General features: G+C 37.3%; 1 protein-coding gene across 1 annotated transcript; it reads right to left on the bottom strand.

The window, feature by feature from the left end:
* Nucleotides 1–1185: 1185 nt before the first annotated feature.
* Nucleotides 1186–22113, bottom strand: LOC105047123 (uncharacterized). Its single transcript, XM_010925938.3, has 12 exons — nucleotides 21941–22113; nucleotides 19175–20603; nucleotides 17128–17135; nucleotides 13001–13176; nucleotides 12205–12265; nucleotides 12025–12123; nucleotides 7416–7510; nucleotides 7035–7148; nucleotides 4128–4195; nucleotides 3897–4007; nucleotides 2245–2488; nucleotides 1186–1513 (listed from the first exon to the last, which is right to left on the bottom strand). The coding sequence occupies exons 2-12, from the start codon at nucleotides 20500–20502 to the stop codon at nucleotides 1403–1405; spliced, it is 2415 nt and encodes an 804-aa protein (XP_010924240.1). The 5' UTR covers nucleotides 20503–20603; nucleotides 21941–22113; the 3' UTR covers nucleotides 1186–1402.
* Nucleotides 22114–27944: the final 5831 nt, after the last annotated feature.

Below are 27944 nucleotides of genomic sequence, written 5' to 3'. Positions count from 1 at the left end.
GATGACTCTACCACCGTCATTGAATGGATCCATCAGCTGCAGCATATCTATTAAAAAATGAACAACAAATTGGACCGCAACATTCATTACAAAACACTTTGAAAACTAAACTTAATGGCAGAGTGACAGTATCCTACCAACTAATGAAAATTTTTATATTCTAATTTTTTGAGCTATTCTCACACTACAGTTATGCGACCGCCCGCATGCATCCAAAAAAAAAAAATGAAGATCTAACGTTAGATGAACGGTCCGAGTGTCTTTCAGTTTCCCTTTTGAGCTCATGTCAGGTATTGATTTTACTGATCATAATTCACTGAGCAGAGCCAGCCCTGGGGCAGATCAAACTGGACGACCGCCCCAGACCTAGACCTTGTATTGATGTTCCAATAGGGTGCAAAGATGACTTTCTACAATATTATAACAAGAAAAATAATTAAATAGGTTAATGATGGATTTTATACACTGCTTAACGAATATATCTATAGAAAATTATTGCACGTAGATTAATTTTTTAATGATAATTAATATTTAAAGTATGTTAATTTTTAATAGAGAAGGTCCCATTTTTTCATTTAGCCCTAGATCTAAAAAATATCAGGACCGGCCCTGTCACTGAGCCTCCGTGTCGAATGTCACCGAATAGAGCTTCCGGAAGCACACGTTTTTCCCGGAAAACTGTCTGAAAAATAACAAACCTAAGAAACGAGATCCAAGAACAGGTTCCCTGTATTTCTTGGTGAATAGTCCCCTTCTATTCAAAAGATCAATACAAAATTGAGACTAAACGGGATTACTTTAAAGATGCACGATTCAAAGTTCACATGAAGAAGTCCTTGAGAATAACTTTCGAATTTTTCCCCTCCTTTCCAGACCGCAACCAACAATAATGCAAAGGGCAAGAAAAAATAGGATATAATTATGTCCATATAAGGTATTTTTCAGCAAGTGATTCATCACAAATGAAACAGAGCAGCATCACTTGCAAAATTTGAAAAACAATGCCTAGTATTCTCATGACCAACGACAGGATGACCGATCAATCCCGCAGGGGCAAAGATTATCTCAGGCCAATCAAATTTGAAGATTAAAGCAAGCTATTACTCTTATGTACTATTATGTTTAACAATCTATTCCGATTCCAGCTGATAGTTTTGTAGCAAACATAAACATGGAGTGCAACACTTGAAAAAGCAGTGAACATCGTCATTCAAATTAAGAAAAAACTATCATAAGTATCATTTACTCATATAGAATTAGATGATAAAGCAACCTAAAGTCACCTGATTAAACAAAGTCACGCCTTAAAGAAGGTTTATCTATCACCATTATACACAAGGATACACATATTTTGAATGAAACTGTAATTAAATTTAAGAAGACTAGACATACATATTGATCACTAGTTCGGGGAGAGAAAATGGACTCGAGCAACAGCATATTCCTTCCCTGCCACCCAAACGCCAGTCTGTGACCACCGAACGTCTTCCCAATCCACATTCTCCTCCAATACCTGCACCAAAACAGTAATAAGTACATGTCTGCCAAACTGTAGAACAGTATGCTCCTAACACACAAATAATAAGATGCCATCTTAACCAAGAAATATTTTTTTTTACTATCTTCACAAAATTTACTCTTGTCCATAACATTTCAAAAGCACCAGCCTGACAGGTTATTACATGGATGAACAACTGAGGATGCCACAATCAGACCTAATAGCCTATTACCCGTACTTCACCAGAAAAAAAAAGAAAAAAGCCAACAATTGTTAACAGAAAGTGTATAGGTGTAACAGGAAATGACTGGCACCATAATTTTGAAATATTTCTAATAGAGTTCCATACCAAAACCATCCAGACATTTCAACAAGCTACCGGATTAGGAGTAGCAGGAACGAGACGCCACTGGAGTGAAACAAAACTTGGACAAGGATTTGATGTGGATGAAAACCATTTGACCAATGAAAGAACTTTAACATTGAATACCAATTTCAATTCAAAGTGAACTTGACTCCCTGTGTTGATAAAATGATTAACTAAAATACAATAGCTGCTTAAGAGAACACAAAATTAACATATCCCCAAAACATGCTTCCAGTGTTCCCAAAATGTGATCAAAACTTACCTCCAAAACTTAGTTGTGCCTCAGAAAAAAATTAGTCATAATACACCCAGTAAACCATACCCAACAAAAAGTAGTTATTAGGGTACTTTTCTCAGTAGAGGGAAATCAGCCACCTACCTCCACATGTTCCATGGGTAATGGGATTCCAATGGAACGCATGGTTTTCTCAGGATAAATCCTCTTACAGCGAGACCACCGAAATACATCAATGACGTTCTCGCGGTCTGTTGAATTCCTGTCACCATTTTGGACATGATAACTATGGATTCGAGGCTTCTTGTGCTCTGACTGTGGTGCTTGAGATGAAGTTGACATTGTTCCATTACAAACTGCTTTCTCCCCATTGAAGCATAACTCGTACCTGTAAGAGAGGGAGGGAAAAAAAAAAAAAGAAAAAGAAAACTAAGGACCCGGTTCAAAGTAGTAAAAATTCTGATACTGTTGAATGCAGTCCCAAATTTATAAATACATCAATTGACTTCTCAAATCCAGACACACAAATAGATGGACGCACCAGAACGTAATAAATGACCAGTATCCTAAACATTCAATAACTACGTTATTGAAATACATTGGTAAATAGCACAGTTCTTGACCAGCGAATATGTGAACAGGAATAATGAGAAAACCAGTTCTCAAAAGCCTCAAGTCCCTCTTATCCAACAACATAAAGGATGGAATGCCCACCCAATTGGGCTGCCTCTACCCTTCTACCTTTCCTCAGTTTCAGCTCATCACTCCCAATCCTTGTTTTGAATCTTTTCAATCCTTCTTTTAGGAACCTCTTAAGCACGAACTTGAACCCTGAACAATAAACCATGGGATACATTATCTACTGCATCAATATGTAGTTATGGTTAATCATCGAACCCAAACAGCCCTAAGAGAATGTAATATCAGTAAGTTGCATCAGGCATCCTCACCTCTGATCACTCAAGGAACACCCTCAACAAACATAAGGACTTCTAAGACAAATCTTAAACCACCAGAATTGTTATACATAAGGCATGGTAGCCCCTGTATAAATGAAACAAGAGAATAGAGCAAAAGAGACCTACCTTTTTTTTGCCTTCTTTCATCCAAGCCACCAGCTAATGAAATCCCTCCTTCCCCTTTTTTACCTGACTCCCAATACTTCCAAGCCTTCTGAAATTCAAAATGAGAGGAGAAGGTGGTTGAAAATGCCCCTTCTCTCTCTTCAATTTTTAGCTTGGAACCAATAGGTACTGGTTTGAAAGAGGTGAAACTGGAGAGTTCCACTCAATTCGAACCAGGCAGTTTGAGTCGGTGTTGAGAACCTCGCTAATGACTTTATGATACTCAGACAATCATCCTGTACTGGATGATTTCTAGTACTATCAAAACTAGCCTACATTAATTTTCTCTACTCTTATACAGTAACAAACTAACAATGGAGATGCCATATAAGAAAGTGTTGAATGTTTCTCTAAGATATAATATTTTGAAGAATAGATGGGATGCAGAGGCTTAGCAAGCATCCAAGACGCTGTAAACCAACCAAAAATTAAAGAGACCTTTTTAATCAGCACCATCTAGCTATACATATGGTACTGATCAAAATTTTTAGGTACAGAATAAAAACTAACGTACAATACAGAAGTGATTCACCTAACTGGCAGTTCACCTTAACAGTGTGCAGAATAGATCATTGCATGTAAATTATGAATATTTTTCAAATAGTAAAATAAATCCAATCAAAATAATCAGACAACTTCTCAAGAGAAATAAAATTCTACATAAAATTATACCTACTAAAATGTGTTTCCAGATATAGAACTTCGCCCTTCTTCAGTCGTGCTGAGGTATAGAGAGGCTTCTTTAGCCCCTTATCAGCAACTACACTAATACTGTATTTCAGCCTGAAGCAATTAAGTTGAATAGAAAAGCAACAAAAAGTCATTTCATCATATAAAATGCATTAAACAGGCTCCAAGCAGAATGAATTCCAAGAAAAGTTTTTACGTGAGATTAAGTATTACCATGGCTCATTGCAGAGATTGTACTGAATTGTGACTTCACGGACAAACCTTTGTTGACGCAATGCATTCTGCAGCAAAGCCATGCAATGCCTTTTCAATATTTCGCCCATAAAAATCTCATATGTGTCTTCTTTTTCCCCCAGCAGTAACATCAAAAAATGAGAGTTACAATAGTTTACAAGTAAATAGAAAACCAAAAATGTAGACATAGGCAAAAGATTCCATGCACACCAATGACTATGTACAAGATGACAATGATGAACCACAAAATAAAAAATTTTACATGGTCTGTATCCAGACTAAGATGCCTGTATCTTATCAAGGAGTTGCCTAGTTCTAATTAGTGGCATCTGTACAGTAATAATACATTATAACATGTATCAAAGAAGAGCTACTTAAAAGCATCGATCCTTTTATAAGGACACAGCATGAACTTTGAAAAATATACATTTAATTGAAATCTAAGCATGAATCTTCTTCAATCGAAGTGTGGTGTGTCCTTACCAGTGCAATAACAAAATGAAAATATTTTCGAAACTAAGATATAGGACCTTTGTTACCAGACTTTCAGAATTAGTAACATTTGGATGTAACAAAATCTGAGGACCTCACGATTCAATATAATACCTTTAACATTTAAATTTTGGTATTTTGACAAAATCCTTAAATCAGGATTTTTGTTTTTGTGCAGGAAAGTTAACCATTTATTCTAACGGAAACTAGATTTTTCTTATTTTTTATGAATAAAAATATAAGTTAGTTCCCCTTTTATACATAATATTTGAATAAGTAAAAACATTTACTTAAACAATATTCATTCAATAAGGTTTGATTCTGGGTCTAGCCACCAAGTGAACTGACTTACCATGCTTATAAAGAAGGGTCATGGAAGCTAAGCCAACTATACAGAAATAAAAATAGAGGTAGTAGGCTTTCAGGGGAGGGAGAGGGAGAGGGAGAGAGAAGACGAGGGGGAAGGGGAAGACTTGAACAAGGATTTTGGAGGCTTCATTTGTACTGTACTGTAAGCAATTCTTCCACACATTTTGAAATTAAGATATCTAGTGCTTTTTTCAACCTTTAAATTGATTCATCTTGTATCATTTTGAATATCTAAAAGCTTTGTTGGTTTCTGAAATTCAGGATTTCTTATCACATTTTGGACTCTAATTAGCTTCAAGTAGATGAAGTTGTTGCATAATTTGAAAGTATAGCTAGCTAAGAGTTTTTCGCTTACTGTTATTTGGAACTCCAGACCGATGTTAGTTTAAATTTAACTCTGTACCTGGAAAATCTGATTGCAAGTTTTCATGTTGATATTTTTGAACTTGAGTGCTCTGAATTGCAGGACACATCTACTATGCATAAGAATGCTTGGACTAGCTATGAGGATATACACAAACATCTAATCAAGTGGTATATTTGGGACTCAAATCAACAATGAGAATATATGCAGACCTCTAGGCCATGTGGTATATTTGGGCCTCTGAATTATTGATGATTGATATAACTAGGCCTAGGGGTGCAAACGAGTCGAGCTTTTCCCAAGCTACTCGAGCTCAACTCAAGTCCAAGCTCAACTCGACTCGGTTATTATTGAGTTCGAGTAGCTCGAATAATTTTTTGAGTCAAACTCAAATGGCAGGATACTCAACTCAAAAACTCGTGAGCCAATTCGAATTTATATATATTTTTAATAATATTATTTTTATTTATAATATATATTAATATGTATTATTAGTAGTCTAAAGCTCAATTTTGAGCTCGAACCCGAGCTAGAATATGACTCGGTTAATATTTGAGTTGAATCGAGTCGATCTCAAGTTTTGCCTATTCTTTTTATTAAGCCGAGCTCAAGCTTGGAATATTAAGACTCGATCAATCTCAAGCCGAGTTTCGAGCTCGAGTATTTGAGTCGAGTTGAGCTTGAGCTTCTAGCTATTCTACTCGGCTCAATTGCACCCCTAAGTAGGCCTTTAGTTAGGTGATTGTGGTCCCAATTAAGGGTCCATAAAGATGTTCATGGACCTCTGAACAACTGGCATATTTAGGAACTTATATGAGTTACTGATGATGCCATATATACCCTTCAAGGATATTTTTTGCCTTATCCTTGTTATTAATCATGATGTATGCAGACTTCACCCGCATTAGCAATGGAGATATATGTGGCCTTGAAAAACTGTGAACCTTTACAACAAAATGTGAACCTTTGTGGATTAACTAGGCTTTTTTTAGAAAATAAACATGGCCATTTTGCAGTGTCTCATTTCATATTAGAAATCCCAATATCCTGACTTTAGCATGTTATTGCAAAATGGTTCCATTGAACTTTTGCTTGAGCTTTTGAATATTATTTTTCACACAGTGGAATTTATACTGTATTTCAATTCATTTGTTTTTAGTGTGAATCTAAATACTTGTCACCACACTGAAGATTACTCACAGCTACATAGTTTATTCAATCATTATGAAACCTTTTCAAAGTGAGTACTAATTGTTGGGGTGGATATTCTGAAGGAAGTGAACTCGTGACCAGGGTAGCCTGTTCAGTTTGGTGATAGTTAAAAGTTATCGTCTTTTATCAGTAGGTAATGTTCTAAGATATGTAAATAGACTATACCTATGACTTATGATTGTATAACACCCTTTTTACTAGGGAACTATGGACCATATATTTTGAACAATTCAATCATAAAAGATGGCCTACTCTTAAGGTTACTTTTGCATCCACAATAATGGCCGGAACTTGGGATTCAACAAGATTTGAGTCTCAGGAAGTGACAACTTTATATTAGAAACAACCACATGATAACAGTGAAAGCCATAACATGGCTAAAAATGTCTAATGGTACAAAGGAACATATAAAAAAAGGAAAGAAAACAAAAGGCATCACATGATATTACCGAAGCTGCAGCTCTTGTTGTCATGGTGCGTTCAACAGATATAGGAGCAAGAGTTGGTTCCACTGCTGATGTATGAGTAAGATGAGGCTCCAGATCAATTGTCCCACCACCTTTCTGTCACATAAAATAAAAATAAGCCAAAGAAAACAAGATATATTATAGAAGATGAATTTGCTCTAACACTTCCAGCATCTGCAATGCATAGTACAGATTGAAAGAATAAAAATCATTAGCTGCAAAATTTTAGAAACTAATCCATCCACTTAATGAGAAAATTAGACAATAGGTCATCTGAACAATTTACAAAAGCAAAATGGGCATTTCAAGTATCAAATATGCCAAGTACAGTCAAAGTAAGAAATAATAGCAGATGTTTATTACCTTCACAACACAGCATCTTTCAACACGGAAACTACAGCCGATTCCAGCCCCCCAGGCACGTGAGCGGACATTATTTCTTAATGTTGAAGTGTAGCCTAAAGAAATGTTAAGAAAATAATCCCACAGATTAACATACAAATAATATAATTTAATTTAAGAAAAAATATGCCTGCAGCAAGCAACAGAGAAACAATTGTTCCCCTGGAGTGGTTCTACAAGTATAAATATTATCTTCAGTGAAGAATCAAAATAAAATAGTCACGTCCTTTTAAAAATCATTTTCAGGAACACTATCACTTTTAAAATGTAAAGAAAACGAGGCTTAAAAATCATAAGTGAATATAAAGCACACAAGTGGATATTAAGGAATGCTGATTCATAAACACGCAAGCTTCAAGTGGCAAATGTAGTTTGCAGGGCATTTCTGAAGAGCAGGATCTTTCAAACTTAGTTCCATCTGCAGCATGCATAATGCTGTAACAACCTATGACAGAGTAGTTTCCTTGAGCCTCATGCTATCAATAGTTAGGTAGCACATGAATAGCTCCTGCCCTTTCATGGTGTTCTATGATCAAAAGAAAAGCAGTTGAGAGTGTCAGGATAAACTTCAAAAGGCGGACAGAGGTAGACTAATATAGTAGTAACTAATAATCATCATAAATAACATTATGTTCACACTAAGGTTTTACATCCCAGCAGGACGGGGGGTGTCCTAGCCGTCCCATCCCGTTTCTCTGAGAAAACAGGATCAAGACTCCAAACCCATCCATATAGGGAAAAAAGAAGAAAGAGGAAAGAAAGAATAGTAGATGGAAAAAGGCAAAAGTGAAAGGAAAGAAGAAGAAGACAAATGAAAAAAGAAGGAAAGAATGAAGAAAGGAAAGAGAAAGAAGAATAAAAAGAAAAAAAAGAAAGAAAGGGTTGACAAAAAGAGAGGAAGGTAGAAGAAGAAAAAAAAAAGATGAAAAGAGAGATGGAGGATATCTACAAAGATGCATGATTCGGACAGGATGGAACAACGGAGCATCCCATTCCATGGAGATACCGAGACATCTCTATCGGGATTTATAATCTTGATTTACACAAATTTTGATCACGCACATCCCCTGTTCTTATGTGGGTCCCACACCAAGGATCAGCAGGTCTTATATACTAGGGGCATGTGCAATGCATGACATAAAATAATAGCCTTCACCTATGCATGACATATACACGTTAATATCATTACTTCTGACCAAGTTTAGAATGATGCCTTTAAGAAGCAAACACAAGCCAGAGAAATTTTGTACATTTCCTTTAAGGTTCAAGAGGATGAGCCTTGGCATTACAGTAAGGTTGCTCCATTCTAACCGAGGCGCCACAGGTCCGAAACCATACGCGGGGCTAAGGCTGCTATGTCTAACTCTTCTTAGACCCTGCAGTGGTAGGAGCTATGCCTGCTAGGCTGCCCCTTTTCATTTAATGTTCAAGTTGTCATGGAAAGCTGCCAACCACTTTGTTGAGACAAACAGTCAAAGGCTGATATCAAGTAGCATATATCAAGACGGGAGTTCAGGTTGAAAACTGTTTCAGTCCCTAATGCCTGATGAATAAACAAACTAAGTTCAAGCTAAATATCTATGCAATAAGACACCTATTGGAGCTAATCCTTCTATCATTTATAGACTCCAAGCTGTGATGCCTATATCATCATCTATCAGTCAAGACTATCCATTGAGAGGAAGGGCAGGCGGTACCATTGCAAACTTTTACTGATCTGTGATACGTACCATTCGATCAATGCAATGACTCAGAAGAGGGATGCATTGCCCTAGCAAGATTCATGTGACTAAAATAAAATGCACGCAAGACAATCAAGGTGAGGGAGAAATAGAACTCAAGGATCCTTGTACAGTTTAACATTTGACAGTATAGCAACTTTGGTCAAGTCCAAGCTAAAAGATCAATTTGTTCCACTTCTCATAACTGCAAGGTCACAGTCCTCATCAGATTGCAATGGGTTTTCACAACTGATAGTATTAAGGGAAAACTGCCCCGGATTAAAAAACTAAAAAATAATGTAATATATCAAAATTTACACCAAATTTTGGGCAACTTAGAATGTAAAATTCAGGGATTCTTGAACAGACTGGAATTTGACAATGGAGAGATCTTGCTATGGTTCGAACTAACTAGATCAATTCATTTCACTTATCATAATTATAAGTTGAAATGTCAGTTCTAATTAGATTGTAACAGGATTTTACCACGGACAAAATTGAGCAAAGGCAACATGATCACTGACCAAAAACCCAAAAAAATTGCTTAAATTCCATAAGTTGAGATATTTAGATGCTTTCAGAAAAATACAGGGAAGTATATCCCATACTTTTACATGGGGAACAAGGTTCTCAAAGCTAGTATCGATGTTTGCACTGGTCAAGAACCAGGTCAAAACCGTACCGAGACACAGTTTGCTCTACCATGCCAGTTGAGCACCAAAATACCCCTAAACCCTTTCTTATTGTTCCCATTCTCTTGACTGAGAACTGGAGGAGGCGAATGGGTTCCTTTTTCTTTTTTCGGAGAGGGGGGGGGATTGGGGTGGGTCAGGATCGTCGAGGGATGGAGTGGAGGGGCTCCATCAATTGGTCACTCAAGCCAAGACTTGGAGAGAAATCAGCAATGGTGGGGTTTCAAAGACGCCTTCAATGAAAATCCGACAAAGAGCACTGATTACTACTAGATGGAACAACACCAAAAGCAATGACATGCACCGGTGCTCTTGCATCACCTCATCTACTTCATTGTCGGCATCACTAGCTGTGACTTAAAGTCGGGATACTCACTACCTTCACTATCGTCCATTCATGCAGCTCCCTCCTACACCATTGCTGCCCTCAAAATTAGAGATGGGCACTGGGCCGTGCTGTGCCAGGCCCACCAGACCGAAAGTTTAACGGGCCATGCCTGGCACAGCCCATGTAGTAAATGGACCGTGCTTGGCACGGCCCATTTTGACAAACCCTCTGGCCTGACATGACCCTAGGCCCAGGGGTAGCGAGCCGTGCCAGGCACGGCCCGTTGGCTTGTTAGGCCCGCGGGCCTGATGAGCCCGTTAGGCACAGCCCGTAATGGTTATTTTTTTTTTTAAAATTCCCAAGGACCATTTTTTAAATTTTTACAATTTTAAACCCCCCCAACCCAACAGCCATAAAACGGCTAGTTTTTGAGATAACTTGGGTTAGTGATATAAACAGGCCATGCCTTGGCACTGCCCATCTTAAGGGGGCCAAGCAGGCATGCAGGCCGGACCCGCGGGTCGGGCCAACCCAGGCCTGGGCTGCAGGCCGTAAAACCCCCAGCCCAGCCCGGCCTCCTTATATGTGCTATGCCTAGCATAATCCGTTACTATAGCAAGTGGGCCGTGCGAGTGTTACTGTAGCAAGTGGGCCGTGCCAGGCATGGCCCAATTTATGTCGGGCCTGGCCATATAATGGGCGGCCCGGCCCGATGCCCGTGTCTACTCAAAATAAAGATAAAAGAAAAAACCATCATAAAAATCCTACAGGTCAGGAGACCCTTTTATCCTCTCCCAGACCCACTTAAAGGATAAGCCAGCCTGAACCGATCAGAACTAGCCAAAACCAAGGAAAAAAAGCTATACTGAACCAAATTGCGTTACTAAGCCGGTTTCGCACTAGTTTGGTATGGTACGCACCGAACCATTCAGTTTGGGTCGAATTTGCATGCCTTGACCATAATTGTAAGAAAAAGTGGGAAGCAGTAGCAGGCTGTTGCATAAACACCATTTAGTTATCACAAATATGCAATATGAATTTTCTAGGTTGCTTCAAGGCATAGTGTTCAATATGGTAGCATGAAATCTGCTTATACTACCAAAAAATTGCCATAAACTCATTAGTTCCAGAAACGTGGTCACAAAGGACAAGACCACAAAACAACAGCAGGCCTGGTTACTTGGGCTATGACTGGATCATTGATTAATGACAATATGTATGTGCAAACTGAGCCATGATATTAATAACAAAAACCATCCATCAAACTTGCAGCAAACCTTAAAATAATAAGAAAAACAGGATCCATGTGATTGGACATCCCATAGCAATAGATCTCTTAATTACATTCACGATTCAAAGACACAAAAGTTCCTAAACATGATCTACCTAGCACATCATGCTTGCAGCTTATGTAAGGATCATAACATCAAAACTAGTACAAGTACTTGATTCTAGTTATATAGGTATCAGCTACTGATTTAAAAATCAACTGCTCATATGAAGATATCACATGATAATGAGAGAGTGCAATTCACTCACTGATAACACAGAGATGGACAAATAGCAATATAATAAAGTTTCACAAAAAAGCCAGGTATTAATGTCAGAAAAAAATGTTTTCATTATGCCGATATAACATAAAGTTTTAGCTAGACAACTAAGCTCACCCAATTCGAGTAATAAACATACTATCCCAAATTAATTCAAAAGAGGTGTGTACTGCACATAAAGCCACAGTGATGTGTTGATGCAGTTGAAAGCATGTATATCTCCCAATATCTATAACATAAAAAAAATAATAAACAGAAATGTTGAAATTACGAACTTACCATCTTGTGGTGGCAGAATTCGAACTGTTGCCCATAACTCTTGAATGGTAGGTGGGGGGGGAGATGATGTTGGGCAGCAATAACCGGTGTGCATGAGAACTAGCAAATAAGACACATTTAAGAACAACACATTGAGGATGAAAATGAGGTCACAAATAGCATGCATAAGGAAATAGATACCGGCAACTAGATCTGAATCATTTGTATACGTATCTGTTCCCCACAGCTGGGCACCTTTGACCTGCAGATGACGGCTGTTAGTAACCCCCCTACCATATCTCTTGAAACATATCTCTCGAAATAATCACCGGAGCTGTGTTAGAAGCTAATAACATCTGATATTTTAAGATCTATAAGCACATGCATAAAAGCAAAGGCTATGAAGTATGACCTGTACACCAAGTACTTGTCTTTTGGGATGTATTTTTTGATTAAGCAATGTCACTTCAATAACATTAGCATCATCAATTCATGATTAAGATCAAATGAATTAGATTTTCATGTTTCTCATTATAAAGTGTACATAAACGCAGTAAATATCAAGAAATACTTGTAGGTCTACACACACACACACACACATGGAATGTTTGTTTATTCATTTATGGTTGCATTAATAATACACCTCCCGGCATAAACCAAGTACTTCAGTACATCAGTTGGCATTAGGTTGGCAATTGTTACAGATAATATTATTTCATTTTGCAGGGCCATAAGTCCTACAAAAGATGCATTATGAGTGAATAAACTTATTAATATTTTCTTTACTGTTGTACCATGGAACAACTTTAAGGAATGATCTTGGCAGTATTTGCATCATCATTATTCGACCAATTACAAGAGGTTGCCATAATCATTTTCAGGTGCTCTACATAATTTACAAGCTAAAATAATTCTCGTCAAGTATTTGATAGAAACTGAGAGCATGTAGATCAAAATGACAACAAAAATAATCTTCACCTAATAAACTAGTACTCACTTGATGGTTAGTGGAAGTAACATATTCTGCAGGTATTCGAATTTCCAGGGTCGGACCATTTTGCAAGCTTTCATCACGTTTAGTATGTTGAGATGCTTGAAATTCTTTCCAAGATTTTCGAAGTTCTTGCATGCATTCACCAGCTTTATAAACAACTGCAGATACTTCAGGTTTGCCTGAAATATATGGGCAACCAATTACAAACAACAAAAGAAATAATAGAATGTTGTCAAAGCATAAACAAGTAATCCATGTAGTTCTTATTCTTAAAAACAGCCACTGAAACATGACGAAGAAGCCCCAAAACACCTTGCACTTATTCTTCAACATATGTAAACACATCAAAATTCCCTGATTCTTTTATTGCATTTTTTCCGATCAATAAACATAATAAATTCAAGTGAACAAACAAAAGGTAATATGACAGAGATATAACAAAAGTAACACATCAAGAAACGAAAATGCTTTGTTTTCAGCAATATATGTCAAAACTTGCTATAGCAACTCCATGACAGAGGAACATGGGAGAAAAATACTAACCATTCCCCAGTTCTAAGCTAATCAAAACAAAATTAATTGACCAGGGTCCAGTTGCATCTAACATGGATCCAAACAAAAGGTCAAAGTTTAGGTTTAATGGTATTCATCTGAATGGATCCTACAGGTCCAACTTGATAGATTCAGATCGAATATCTAACACTGAATCCACAAGCCAGAAGCATTCGACAGGAACTGAAATCATAATATAAGCAATTGGCTTTTCTTGATACTCAACTAGATTTCATTTATCTATATCCAACAGCAATCCATCTATAATAAATGGCACAGACAAATAACAATGACATTATAGACAGTCGTGACAGAAAAGCAATGTCTAAGCACCTAGATGCTTAGAGAGCCTAGACTGCCTAAGTAATGGCATACAAGGCGCTCTAATATTAACAGATATATGCTCTCTTTTTTGGTACTTCCATACTTTATTTTCACTATTGTTGCTGAAATAAACTCTACATAATGGAGAAGTGAAAATAATAGAACGAAGACATATTTTCACTTTGCTCATTCCTTCGCCCATTCCTTCTGACCCAATGCCTCCCTCATTTCTCAATGCTGCGGCAAGTGATCACCCTCCATCATCTGTCATATACTCATCTACTTATGCACCGCCCACTGGAGGCCCTGGTGGAGCCCAGCCATTCAACCATGGGCTGCCCTCCAACAGATGCCTGAAGTCGTGTAACTCTCCAAAGGCCTAATTCTTTCAAGAGAAAAAAATCATTGCTAACTCTTTTCTTTTTTCTTCTTCTCTTCTCATGTTATTTCTCTTCTTCTTCCCCCCTCTAATGTTTATCTCTATTTTACCTATTTGTATCTACTATCTACTTTCTTCATTGTAATCTTTTTTCCAGTAAGCAAATATGGGATTTCAAATATGATTTAGAAGCTTTATTTTTGATAGTTGTTAAATTTGTCATTTTAAACTTACTTTTCTTATCACATCTCTCTTATATTTGACTTGGCCAATTAATATTATGGAATCATGTTATGGTATTGAGTAATTTTAACCATTGTTATGCTATTATGCTGTCTGGTTGTTTATATGTATTATTTGAAAAAAGAATGGGCTTGTCCGAGTTATTTCTAGACCCTTTACGTACTTTTTGCCCTTTTAAAGATGGACTACTGAAATCGCTCGGCAATTAGGGGCCTAGGAAGTTAGGGCCCCAACCAATTAGGGGCCACCTAGCTGCCTTGACAGCCTTGATCAATTAAAAATAGCCTACACAGTATCAAACTGACTTCGCATCTTATGCATGACAGGCAGAGAGGATAACTATCCAGCTCAATAATCAATTATTAAATGATTATATAGGTGCATATTTGGCTATCAAGGAGCCATAGGTGTTCCTCCTAAATAAGCACCTCAATTCTCATACACAATGACTGAAAAGTGGTGAAGAATTCAACAATAAAGCTAGAGCTCAAAATACTAAATAGGCTTCTAAACAAAAAATGCTTGAGGACTGATAGAATCATAGAAACATTTAGACATAGTCTGCATAACAAATTCAGTATAGACATAAAACTGACAGACATAAAACTTAGACATAAAAGAATAGAAACTGAAAGTATACAAACAACATTTTCTTTCAGAATGAGAGGGCTGAAGACGTATCCCTTAAGATGGTAACAACATATTCTGATGTGTTTGTTTTGGTGGGAAGCTAGATATTGTGATATGCAGAATAAACGGCCATCAGAAAACCTGCTGGCGTGACTTTTAAGTTCCCAGCAATACATCTGTGTTTTTTAAAACATGACGTGTTATGCATTGTTGCTGACCCAAGATGACTAGTGTGTTGACCAATTGGATGATCTATTAGTTCCTCCCAAAAGGAAAGTACTCTGAGATGCTAGGGAGTTGAAACATAGTCTCTTAAAATGTTATTTTTATCCTAATAACTAAAAAGCATGGAACTAACACTAAAGCTTTACAATACGCTCAGACACAACAGAGTTCATCAATGATCTTTTATCATAAATTGCTCTTTGAGGTCATAATTCTGCCAACATCCAAACAGATGATGGAGAGCCGAATTTTAAGGAACATGAGTAAGCACTTATTATAAACTCCAGTCTAAAAAACTTATGTCAGGTTAACACATCATCCAGTAAAAGTGTTACCTAAAGGCATGATTTGAATCTTGTCAAACAGCCTAGGTGACTCCAGGCAATAGACTGCATGTCACCCAGGAAGTTTCCTAGGAAATCACCAAGGCACAGACTTAGTCCAAACATGCCCAATAATTCATTGATTCAAGTTTCAACTAAAATAAGTTAGCATTTCAGCATGCTTTATAATAGTACACACCATGAACAAAAAAATTAGAATGCTTTCAGGATATACTAAAGTTTGCTAATAGTAATACTAAATTCAGATAAATATAAAAGAAGTCATTGTTTTCATTATGTGCTAAACATCTAAACTTAAGACAACTTTTTTTTTTTGATACTGTAGATTTTTTTTGAGGTCGAAACTGAAGTATGTCACTCCTTGTTAGCATATACCTGTAATTTGTTAGATAAAATCACATTAATATTCATATATGATACATATATGTATGTTTATATATTTATACATGCTTAGAGACATATTCCTATATATGCATGCATAAGTGTGGATGTTCTTATATGCCACATGCATTCACATATTTTACCTATTTCTACAAGGTCCAAGCAATTTGAGGCATATCAAACCGACAGGTTGGGAACCAGCATGGTTTGGCCCTTCAATTCAATCATTTTTTTAATATATAAAGCAAGCGAGTGGACAAGCAGCCTACTGAAGCTTCTCTTTCCCACACCCCAAACCCCCCGCCGCGGTGAATGTTGTCACCCTTCACCAGCGCTGATGCTGGCACCTCTTCCTTGGTATGCCCCTCTCCCTCCCTCCCTCTTCCCCCTCTCGCTCTTCCTTTTTCTCCCCATTGTCTTCTCTCTCTCTCTCTACCCCAATTCTCCTCCTTCTAGGGTTAGGGCTAAGGTCTCTCCTCTTCTCCCAATCTTTCGCCTTCGGTGCACTTTGGTGGTATCATACCGAACCAATCACTGGCTGGTATGAGCCTCGATACCAATTAGGCAAACCTTGTTTAGACATACATATGCAATCATACATAGACATTTATATATAGCATTTTACGTGTTTGTGTTTAAGCCAGTATACATGATGGTCCTAGAGAGGCTTGACTATGCATTCGGGAACCTATGTATCACTCCAGTAGTAACCTAGGTACCAGGCAACAAGCTATGACAACAACGCAACAAACCATTCGTAGGCCAACAACCTCATGATAGATTGTTGTTAGTAGGAAGTGAATTGCTGGATCCAAATACTTTCATCAGCACAAATTAAAAATTATAGCCCATAAATCAATCAAGCTGTTATTAAAAAGCAAGCAAAAAGAAATAATTGAAAATAATTATGCAAGTATAGTATTGCTATCAAAAGCATATCCGAGGAAAACTTGGCTTTGCACTAGCAAGATGTTCCTCTTTGTTCCAACTTGCAATCAAGCATTTGAATCAGCAAAACCTGTTAAAAGAAGAGAGGGAATAGATTGGCTGACCTTGAGATCTGCAAAAAGCAAAAAGTAAGAGAAAAGGCAATGAGCATAAGTGTAATGAGATGAAGCATATGAAGTTGATGAAGCTACTAAAAATACACCTCAAAAAAGTGTAAATTCAACCCAATAAAGATGGTAGGAGGATTATTAGTAAAACTGAAGGTTAAATGTGAAACAAGAAAAGAATAAATTAATAATATAAACTATAAAGGACATAGCAAAAATGGAGATTTCAGAATGCAACTGAAGGACCATGGGCAAAATTAAGGAGCCTCGCATGAGTCATGACAACCAGAATGCTTCAAAAATTCTCCAAGAACCTAACCCATGTTTTTAAAAAGCTTTTGCTATTGACAAGGCCCCCATCAACTCACTCCAAAGATTTATATCCATCCTTTTTATGAACCACATGCCTTCCACATTCTTTGAAAGTATTGTTTATCCAGTAAGAGGAAAAATGATCTTGGGAAATTTTCATCAGCTTTACGTAGAGATATAAAACTAATTAATTGCTCCCACCTTTAAATAACCCACAAGTAGCCATCTTTCTAGCCCCACCCACATGGTTTTCCTTTGTTAGACTTTTTCTTCTCTGTTTTTCCCACCAAGACCACTCTTTTTCCCCCCACACATCCATCAATCATAAAACTCACTTTTTCTTCCCTTTTACTCACAGATTGGCTATCAAGTTCAGATCATAGCTGTTCATATTGAAAAGAAGAATTGGACAAATGGCTCTGACTTTTGTTTGAACTATTTCTTTAAGAGCCATACTTTAAACTAGCCTCTTTTTCAATAACCCAGTAAGCCAGACCATAGTTAACATATTTCTTTCTACGATAGTTCTTCTTCCTACTCACTCAACCTTCTTTGTGCCAACATTACTATTGGATACCTCTTTTTATATACAATACATTTTCATCTGCAGTTATTCTGTTGCTCTGCTTATCACCTTAAGGAGGGAGACTTTTCTCTGCAGTCTGTGCTTTTTTGTTTTCCTTAAACATACTTTCTACGACTACTATTTTAAATAGAAACCAAATTAAGGGTAGCAAATGAATCTACAAGCAAGGTTGTCCAAAGACTATATTAGGAACTGCACGTCTATGAAAATTTCTCACAGATATACAGATCAGGATTCTTTCCCCCAAAAATAATGTAGACACATGCACAACCGAAGAGTTTGAGGTGAGAGCTAAAAAATTGTAGGCAGCTGACTGGTGGCCAATGGGCTGCCAGGCACCTAGGAGCTGTGCAGGTGCCTAGGCAGGTGCACGAAGGTCAAAGCTGCACAAGCATAGTAAATTCAATAGATATAAGGAGAAATCTCAAAAAATTAGAATCCTATACATGCATGCATGCATGCATATATATATATATATATATATATATATATATATATATATATATATATATATATATATATATATATATATATATATATATATAATAAACAATGGATGGTGCCAACATAACAGCAATAACACTAACTCACAGACTATATCTTGAATTTAATGCTCAAACACAACGGAAGCAATAAGGCAGGCATGAAGGCAGCAATTTTTGAAAAATATTAAGTACAATCAAGCAGCAAAAAAGGCATTTTAGTGCACAAGGCTCCTGCTAGGTCTAGAGAGGGTTGGATGTATGCAGCCTTATCCTTACATGCAGAAAGGCTGTTTTCATGTTTAAAAACCTATGACACTCATATCACAATGGAGCAACCCTAGACCTTACCATTATACCAAGGCTTGGTCTCAAATACAACCAAGTAGCACCAAGTGAAGCACTCCTATTGCGGCACTTAGCATAAGAGCCAAGAGAACTAACTAAGAGCAGGTCCAGTTCCATATTCTGCATCTTCCTCACAGGGAGGTGGACCAAATGCATATGATCTAACTAAACTTTGGTGCTTATCACCAACTTCTACACCTCACAGAAACTGAACAATAAAATTTCAGTTACCCTTCAATCTCTCGCAAACATGCCATGTCATCATATAGTATAATAAGAAAACCACATGTATGCATATATTCAATTGACAGCATACCTCTCGTCCCGTGCTCTAGACCGAAACCGAGGTTCTAGGTGAGGTGCTTGAGGAGTCCCCATTGACCGCAACATCTTCCTACGTTGCTGAACACCACCAAAAACATCCTTATCCTTCTCTGTAGCTCCCTCTCCTTCTGCACATCCATCATCTGATTCCTTGTCATAACACCTGTCATGCTGTTCATGGCTGTCAACTGCATCTGCATCCCTTTCTCTTTGCCTTTCTTTAAAATCCCTATCATAAGATTTCCAACTGTCAACTTTAAGCCTCTTAGATTCAATTGTTGTATTTTCTGGCTCAGAAACTTTGATAGATCCATCCACAAACTCCTTCTCACAGTGCAAATCCTCCTTTGCATTTGCATTTTCATTTCTCTCCATAATATCCTTCTCCCGGTCATTCCGTTCCATGTCTTTTTGAGTGCCCTTTCTCTCCCTCTCCCAGCTCTCCATATCTCTCTCTTCTCTCAGCACTTCTATGCATTCAATACTAGCACCACCATGTTGCAAACTGTTTCGACGATCATTTCTATCCTTATCCCTTTCTCCATAATCTCTATGCTTGTCATCCTTCCTTTTCCTATCCTTATCTCTGAATTTTTCTTCACCTTTCAGATCAGTCTTGTCTTCTTCAACAGCCTCATGCGTTTCCATGGCATGTCGCTCTTCACGTGCTGTAACATCTTTTGCAGCTTCATCTGTGCATTGTAATTCTGACCTTGCAACATGCCATGAGTCCAAACCATCATTAGGGGACTCAAAATATCTTTTATCCTTTTGGTTCTCTTTGTTATCTTTCCAATTTAGGTGAGAACTTGTTGAAGTATAATTGTCTTTATTAAATTTGATATCACCCTTATACTCAATGTGCGACCCCCTATCAGATTTAAGTTCCTTTTCATCCCCCCTACTCTCTATTGTTGAAGCATTCTCAGCCTTGCTATCTTGAAGATCCATCCTAGTATCAGTGTACAAGTCCCTAACCTCAGCCTTTGTTTCCCAGTTTTCAATCTTACCTTCTCTGGCATCCTTTGAATTTTCGAATTCTAACTTGTTCTCAGATGTAACTGGATGGTCTAAGGAGCCATTAGAAGCTGAAGGCATCCGATGCAGCAGATGTGATCTCTTATCAATATCACGAGGTTCAATGCGTGGGACTTTTGAAAATCGTCCATCCTGCCCACGTTCAATGGGTAGGTAAAAGTCATTACCAACTGGTTGAACTAGCTTTCCAGGACTCGAATATATACTAGTGTCTTCCAGTGGCCGTTTTAAAGGAGTAGAATGGCCTCCCTCCTCATGTAACTTCTTTGGAGCACTGCTCATAATGTTTCAAATGTTACAACTCAGCGGTTTCTTTGCCGAACAGAAAGAAAGCAATTGAATGAAAGATCGGATAGCTTCAATTAACATCTCTCAAGCACCTCCTGATGACAAAAAACTCAAGTACTAGGTCTGTCAGTAACATAAAAATAAATAGAATGCCTTATCATTCTCCATTGATTCGAATATAACAAATCCATAAATTAATTCCTACACAAAGCACAATTCATCTAATAAATAGCATATTTCACTCAAATAGTCAGAAACTGACAGTATATATATTAAAATTGCAGAAATGATGAAAAAATAATATAAATATATAAGTATTGCAGTGAAAAACAAGAAGTACACCCATGTATTCTGAGTTCTTAAAGTGGAATATATGCGACATTCTTAAGATGTAAGAGCTTCACAGATTATCCTGATAAATCTAAAAATGTAAGAAAAATCAAGAGAAAACTGCAAAGAATACGAACATTGTGTCTTTACTAAGTTATGAACTTCGGATCACATATTGCAATACTAGATGTGCAAATAGTAGCTAGTCTGCAATAGCAGCTAGGCTATACCCACCATCCAATTTGTTCAGCAGATACATATAAAGACATGAATATTAAATGAGCAATGAAATTGGCAACCATATATGTTCTGAACAGATAAGATACAAATAAAAATTTAGCCATATCCATATGAATTCTAACAGATGCGCATACAAGCTAGACATCAGTTATTACCATATCTGCTGTACATAGATACAGATATACTAACGGATGCATATAATCAATAGAAACCACATGATAGCCAATTGAGATTTTAAAGCCTAATAAATATGATAATATAGTGGGTGCACTTGATCTTACCATCTCCAATCTATTTGAGGACATAGAATTATCAGATAAATGAATAGACTTTTTCATATTAATCATAAATATAATTCTCGAAGACTTTGATTTCGAGAAGCATTATATGTTCAGATTCAGTTTAATGATGAAGAATTTGAAATCCAGCTTACTAATCATAGCAAAAAACCAAGTTTCCCTAACTCAAAGAAGATAGCTGGTCACTTATTCGTCCAGTTTAATCCAATCGCTGGGAAACAACAAAGGGTGGATGACAGAATAACAGGTTCTCAATGTGGATTCCAAAGCGTAGTAAGAAGAAAAAGAAGACAATTCATCCACCCATTAAAAGAAATTACTATCTTTCGTATAAAAATGCTTTTTTAAATTGTTGGTATAAGGGGAAAAAAGTGTTTTCCCCTCATCATAGAAATATCTCGACTCATTTCCGAGTCAAAAACGACGAAGAAACACAAACATACACACAGTTAAGTACTCTTTTCTCCAATTTCTCTTCCTTCTTTCCAACAGCCAACAAAGCTCCAAAGATCGCAGAGGAGATAAAAAAATCACTTTCACTCATGGGAAGAAGAAGAGATTACCTCGGAGAGGGCAGTAGTGCATAAGCGACGAGATCCTGGGGGAGAAGGAAGCTCAGCGCTGGACCGGGGTGGTTTTGGAAGGGACAATGGCAGCACGAGAAAAGGAGGGGAGAGCGAAAGCTAGGGCAAACGAAGGGAAGAAAGACCGAAGGAGACAATCGGAACGGTAAATGGATCGGCCAAAGGATTATATAGGTGGTTGCACGTGTCCATGCACGTGATAGAGGCAAGGACGATCGTGAGTCGGGATCACGCAAAAGAGCGTGAAAGTTGAAACATTCTCTTGCTTTGGAAAAATATTTGGGACTCCTGAAAACTCCCGGAAACGGCTGTTGGTGCTAACTCCAGGGGACGGTGTTTCGCGTTGGAAATTATGTTTGAACTTTCTTTGGGGCGCTCTTAATAAAAACCAGTCCGACTATTGGATCCGCAAATTATTATCCTTTCCTTTGTCTCCGAGACGTCCAGTGCTGCGTGTCAGATGTGGAATATAAGTCTGGACAAATAATGATTAAAAATTGATTTTATATTAATATGACTAAAAATTGTAAAACATGAGCCAATATAAATTTAATGATGACTAAAAATAAGACCTTTCAATATTCTTTTTAAATGATAAGGCAAAACCTAGCATTCTCTCTCTCCTCTCTTCAACCAATCCCATGAGAAATTTCCGAACATATTTCTTAAGAAAACTTTTGCCACTCCCCTATATAGCTACCACCATTGCCACTATTTTTAAACTATAACTGCAGGCTATCTTATTCGCTAAGCTATTAAAAGAAAGAGTGCGTGCACCCAAATTAATCCAATAAATATTAATACAATACTAAATTATAGCAAAAAAAGGTTATTATGAAATAATCTACCATCCAACCTAATCTTCTTCTCATCAGAGCATGACTAAGTACTCATCGATGACTTAGTAAAACTCCTTTGAATTTCGAAAAGAGAAGACCAGAAAATCGAGATAAAACGATTTTATGATATCGGCTTTTATCCGACCTCTTGGATGCTTATCAACCTCAGGATTGGAGTCTTAGTGATGATAAAAAATGAGGTCCTATAACCAACGGATCATTATAGAAAAAAAAATAACCCCCTAAAGTCTCAGATGCTTTTCTTAAAATATGAGTATTTAAGTTAATATCATGCAATCAATACCCATAATCCACTACCTACATTCCTATTGAACATGGACATTGATTCTCTACTATCGTTACCAAATTTAGGAGGTAATATTCACCTGCTCCCTTCTATATTATTGGGTTCTGCCCATGTGGAGCCCAATATTTAATGGGCCACATCAGGGTTTGAGAAAGTGCCCTCTCTTTTGCTCTCTCATTCTCTCTCTCGATCTCTGATACACGTGCACGCAACCCGATCACCGCCGCCCGAGAAAAAAAAAGTCCTTTGGCTGTGATCTTTTGACTTCAATCGGAACGATGATTCAACTCTGATTGATCTAAAAATTTGGAGACGTGTTCCCTGCATATAGTTCTCCACATCTAATGGTTTGATTGTTATTGGGTACTTTCTAATCTAGATTTTTATTTGATTTTCGATTGTGAGATTTTTGAAATTATTGTTTATTGTGGATTTGATGATTTGTGGTCTATGTGATCTCTGGAGTTTCCAGAAGAACTATGTATCTCACTGATTATAGTGGAAGTTTTTCTTTCGGACTTGGTCCATGATTTTTTTCATTTCTGAATTTTTCACATAAAATTTCTGGTGTTCTTTTGTGCAGTTTGATTTATCTTTATTATTGGTGCTGGTTATTATTGGTTGCTCATATTTTTCTTAACAAATTGATATCAGAGCCAGATCGGCTACATTAATGTTGTGTGATTAGATGGAGGACAATGGCACAGGCACCATGTTGAAATTAATGCAGTCAAACTATTCAATTTGGAACCCAAGGATGGAGGATTATTTATACTGCAAAGATCTGCATGAGCCCATCGAAGGAGACAGCGTGAAACCAGAAGGCAAGTCAGAGAGAGAGTGGCAAGTTATGCATAGGAAAGCTGTTGGATTGATCAGGTGTGGATTGACAACAGTATATTCCATCATTTTGCCATATAGATCAATGCTAACTTGCTCTGGACAAAACTAGAGGAGTTGTATGAGAGAAAGAGCCCAAAAATAAGATATTTTTGATGAGAAGCTAGTTAACTTGAAGTACAAGAAAAGCCGTTAAGTGACTGAATATCTCAGTGAGTTTCTTGACTTGATGAACCAATTGGCTAGTGTTAAAATAACCTTTGATGATGAAGTACAGACATTACTTCTACTAAGTTCTTTACCTGACAGCTAGGAGACACTTGTTGTATTACTTAACAATTCTGCCCCTAAAGGTATTTTGACATTGAATATGATAAAGAACAGCATGTATAATGAAGAAACAAGACGTAGAGAGTAAGAAATCTCTAGCCAATCTGAAGCACTAATTATAGAGAGGTGAGGGAGGAGTAACAGCAAAGCTTCTTAGCATCATAACAAGAATAGAGAGAGATCACAAGAAAAGAAGAACATCAAGTGCTACCATTGTGGCAAGATAGGACATTACAAGAATGAATGCAGAAAACTCAAAAGAGAGAATTCAAAAGAAAAAGGTGAAGAGAAAGATGACAAAGAGAAGGGTACAGCAACAGCAGCTTCAGATAGTGATGTATTCATTGTCTGTGATGATGGATATGTCAACCTCATCTGTCAGAACTCTACTTGGATAGTTGATTCAGCTGCTTCATATCATGTCACATCATGACATAATTTTTTCACATCCTATGTGAAAGGTGACTATGGCCAAGTGAGAATGGAAAACAATGGTGTTTCTAAGATTATAGGCATTGGAGATGTATTGCTAGAGACCAACATAAGAAGCAAGCTACTGCTGAAGAATATTGACATGTACCAGACATTCGCCTCAACTTGATTTTCATAGGTTGCCTTGATGAAGAAGGTTACTGTAGTACCTTTAGTGAAGGAAGATGGAAACTCATTAGAGGTTCACTGATAAAAGTCAGAGGCAAGAAGTTGGACACTCTCTACAGGACAGAAACCAAGATATGTAGAGGAGAAGTAAATACTCTTGAAGACTCCTCCATTGAGCTATGGTACAAGAGGCTTGGTCACATGAGTAAGAAAGGCCTAGAACTTCTTGCAAAGAAAAAACTTCTGTCAGATTTGAAAGGTACTGATCTAACACCATGTACTCATTGTTTGGTTGGTAAACAACATAGGCATGTATTTCATAGATTATATCCTCATAGATGTCAGAGTATTCTTGATTTGGTTCACACCGATGTCTGTTCTATGAATGCTAAAAGTCTTGGTGGTGCTACTTATTTTGTTATCTTTATTGATGACCACTCTAGAAAGATTTGGGCATATCTTTTGAGATCTAAAGATCAGGTGATATATGTATTTAAGCATTTTCATACAAGTATAGAAAGAGAGATTAGAAAACAGCTGAAGTGTATTCATGCCGATAATGGTGACAAATACAAAGGTCCTTTTGAGAAGTATTACAAAGATTTTGGTATTAAGCTTGAGAAAACTATTCCAAAGATACCTCAGTATAATGGGATGGCAGAAAGGATGAACAGAATAATTGAGAAAAGAATACGATGTATGCTTTTACACGCTAAGCTGCCTAACTCATTTTGGGGTGAGACAATGAGAACTGCAGTTGATTTAATTAATCTTTCTCCTTCAGCTCCATTGGATGGTGACATACCAAATAGAGTATGGACGGAGAAAGATATTTCCTACAGACACTTGAGAGTGTTTGGCTGCCAGACATTTGTTCATGTTCCTAAAGATGAAAGATCCAACTTGATAGCAAGGCAAGACAATGTATTTTCTTAGATTATGAACACGAAGAATTTGGCTACAGACTGTGGGATCTAGTTGATAAGAAGGTGATCAGAAGCAAAGATGTTATGTTCATGGAAGATCAAACTATTGAGGATATTGAACAAACTAAGAAAAGACAGTCATTCAGAGATGATCTCAGTGACACAGGTATAGTCTCTTCACCCGCAGTTAACAGAAGGGAGATACAGGAAGATCACCATGAGCCAGTGGATGCTGAGATTCTTGTTGATATTACGCCTACACATGATGAGTCTCTTAAAGCTGATGAAGTAGTCCCTGAGCAGTCTGGTGAGCAGGAACCTACAGAGTCAGTACCTTTGAGGAGATCTAGTAGGGAGAGATAGGCTTTTACTAGATATTCTACTCATGAGTATGTATTGTTATCTGATGGGGGAGAATCAGAGAGCTACTAGGAAGCTACTTTAAGTCAGCAAAGTGAAGAGTGGATGAAAGCCATGCAAGAGGAGATGCAAAATTTGTATGACAATCACACTCTTGAGCTGATGGAACTACCTAAGGGTAAGAAAGTACTTAAGAACAAAAAGGTGTTCAAACTAAAGAATGAAGAGAACAGCTCACAACTAAGGTATAAGGCCAGATTAGTTGTGAAGGATTTTGGTCAGAAGCAGAGTGTTGATTTTGAGGAGATCTTCTCACCTGTAATGAAGATGTCATCTATCAGAGTTGTGCTTGGATTAGCTGCTACCTTGAATCTAGAGATTGAACAGCTTGATATGAAGACAGCCTTTCTTCATGAAAATTTGGAGGAAGAGGTATACATGAAGCAACCAGAAGGATTCAAGATCAAAGACAGGGAGCATCTTGTATGCAGGTTGAAGAAGAGCTTGTATGGTCTAAAATAGGCACCTCGACAGTGGTACAGAAAATTTGAATCATTTATGACAAATCATGGATATATGAGAATATCTTATGATCATTGTATTTTTGTTAAGAGATTTGATGATGATGATTTTATCATACTTCTGCTTTATGTTGATGACATGTTGATTGTAGGTCATTACAGAAAGAAAATTGATAAGCTGAAAAGAGAGATGAGTAAGTCTTTTGCAATGAAAGACTCAAAACCAGCCAGGCATATTCTTGGTATGAGAATTTTTTGTGACAAAAAATAAAAAAAGTTATGGCTCTCTCAGGAGAAATATATCGAGAAGATTCTTGACAGGTTTAACATAAGCAAGGCAAAATCAGTGAACTCCCCACTCGCAGGTCACTTTAAGTTAAGCTCTCAGTAATATCCTACTAGCAGAAAAGAGAAGAAAAAGATGAAAAAGGTGCCTTATGCATCTGCAGTTGGCAGTTTAATGTATGCTATGGTTTGCACTAGACCAGATATTACTCATGCAGTTGGTGTGGTCAGTAGATTCCTTTCTAATCCAGGTAAACAACATTGGAAAGTAATGAAGTGGATATTCAGGTATCTTAAAGGAACATCCGGTATTTGTTTATGTTTTGGAACTAATAAACCAGTGTTATGTGGTTATAGTGATGCAAATTGGGCTGGAGATGTTGACTTCAGAAAGTCCACTTCAGGATACTTAATTACTTTTGTAGGGGGAGCTGTGTCATGACAATTCAGATTGTAGAAATGTATTGCTTTGTCGACTATAGAAGCAGAATATATTATTGTGACTGAAGCCTGTAAAGAAGTACTCTGGATGAGAAAATTCTTATAAAAACTGGGACTGAAGTAGAAAGAATTCATAGTTTACAGTGATAGTTAGAGTGGCGTTCACCTCAGTAAGAATCCAACTTTTCACTTTGGTTCCAAACATATTGATATTTGTTATCATTGGATTAGTGATATTTTGGAAAGCAAGTTATTATCTCTTGAGAAAATCTATACTGATAGAAATAGATTAGACATGTTGACAAAAATATTGCCAAGAGATAAGATAGAGATGTGCAGACAGATGGTAGGTTTGGTGAAGCCCCTACATCGATCAGAAGGGGGAGATTTATTGAGTTGTGCCCATGTGGGGCCCAATATTTAATGGGCCACATGAGGGTTGGAGAGAGTGCCCTCTCTTTTGCTCTCTCATTCTCTCTCTCGATCTTTGATACACACGCACGCGACCCGAACGCCGCCACTCGAGAAAAGAAA

This window comes from Elaeis guineensis, chromosome 2, assembly GCF_000442705.2.
Source record: "Elaeis guineensis isolate ETL-2024a chromosome 2, EG11, whole genome shotgun sequence".
NCBI lineage: Eukaryota > Viridiplantae > Streptophyta > Magnoliopsida > Arecales > Arecaceae > Elaeis > Elaeis guineensis.
Note: the sequence above shows the minus strand (reverse complement) of the source record. Positions and strands in the feature narration are given on the sequence as shown.

Excerpts from the sequence above, each read along its gene's own strand:
- LOC105047123 (XM_010925938.3), bottom strand. The coding sequence starts at position 20,502 with ATGAGCAGTGCTCCAAAGAAGTTACATGAGGAGGGAGGCCATTCTACT. Across the intron at positions 12,266-13,000 it reads TTACTTCCACTAACCATCAA|GTCAAAGGTGCCCAGCTGTG; the intron begins GTGAGTACTAGT and ends CGTCATCTGCAG. Across the intron at positions 7,511-12,024 it reads AATTCTGCCACCACAAGATG|GCTACACTTCAACATTAAGA; the intron begins GTAAGTTCGTAA and ends ACATTTCTTTAG.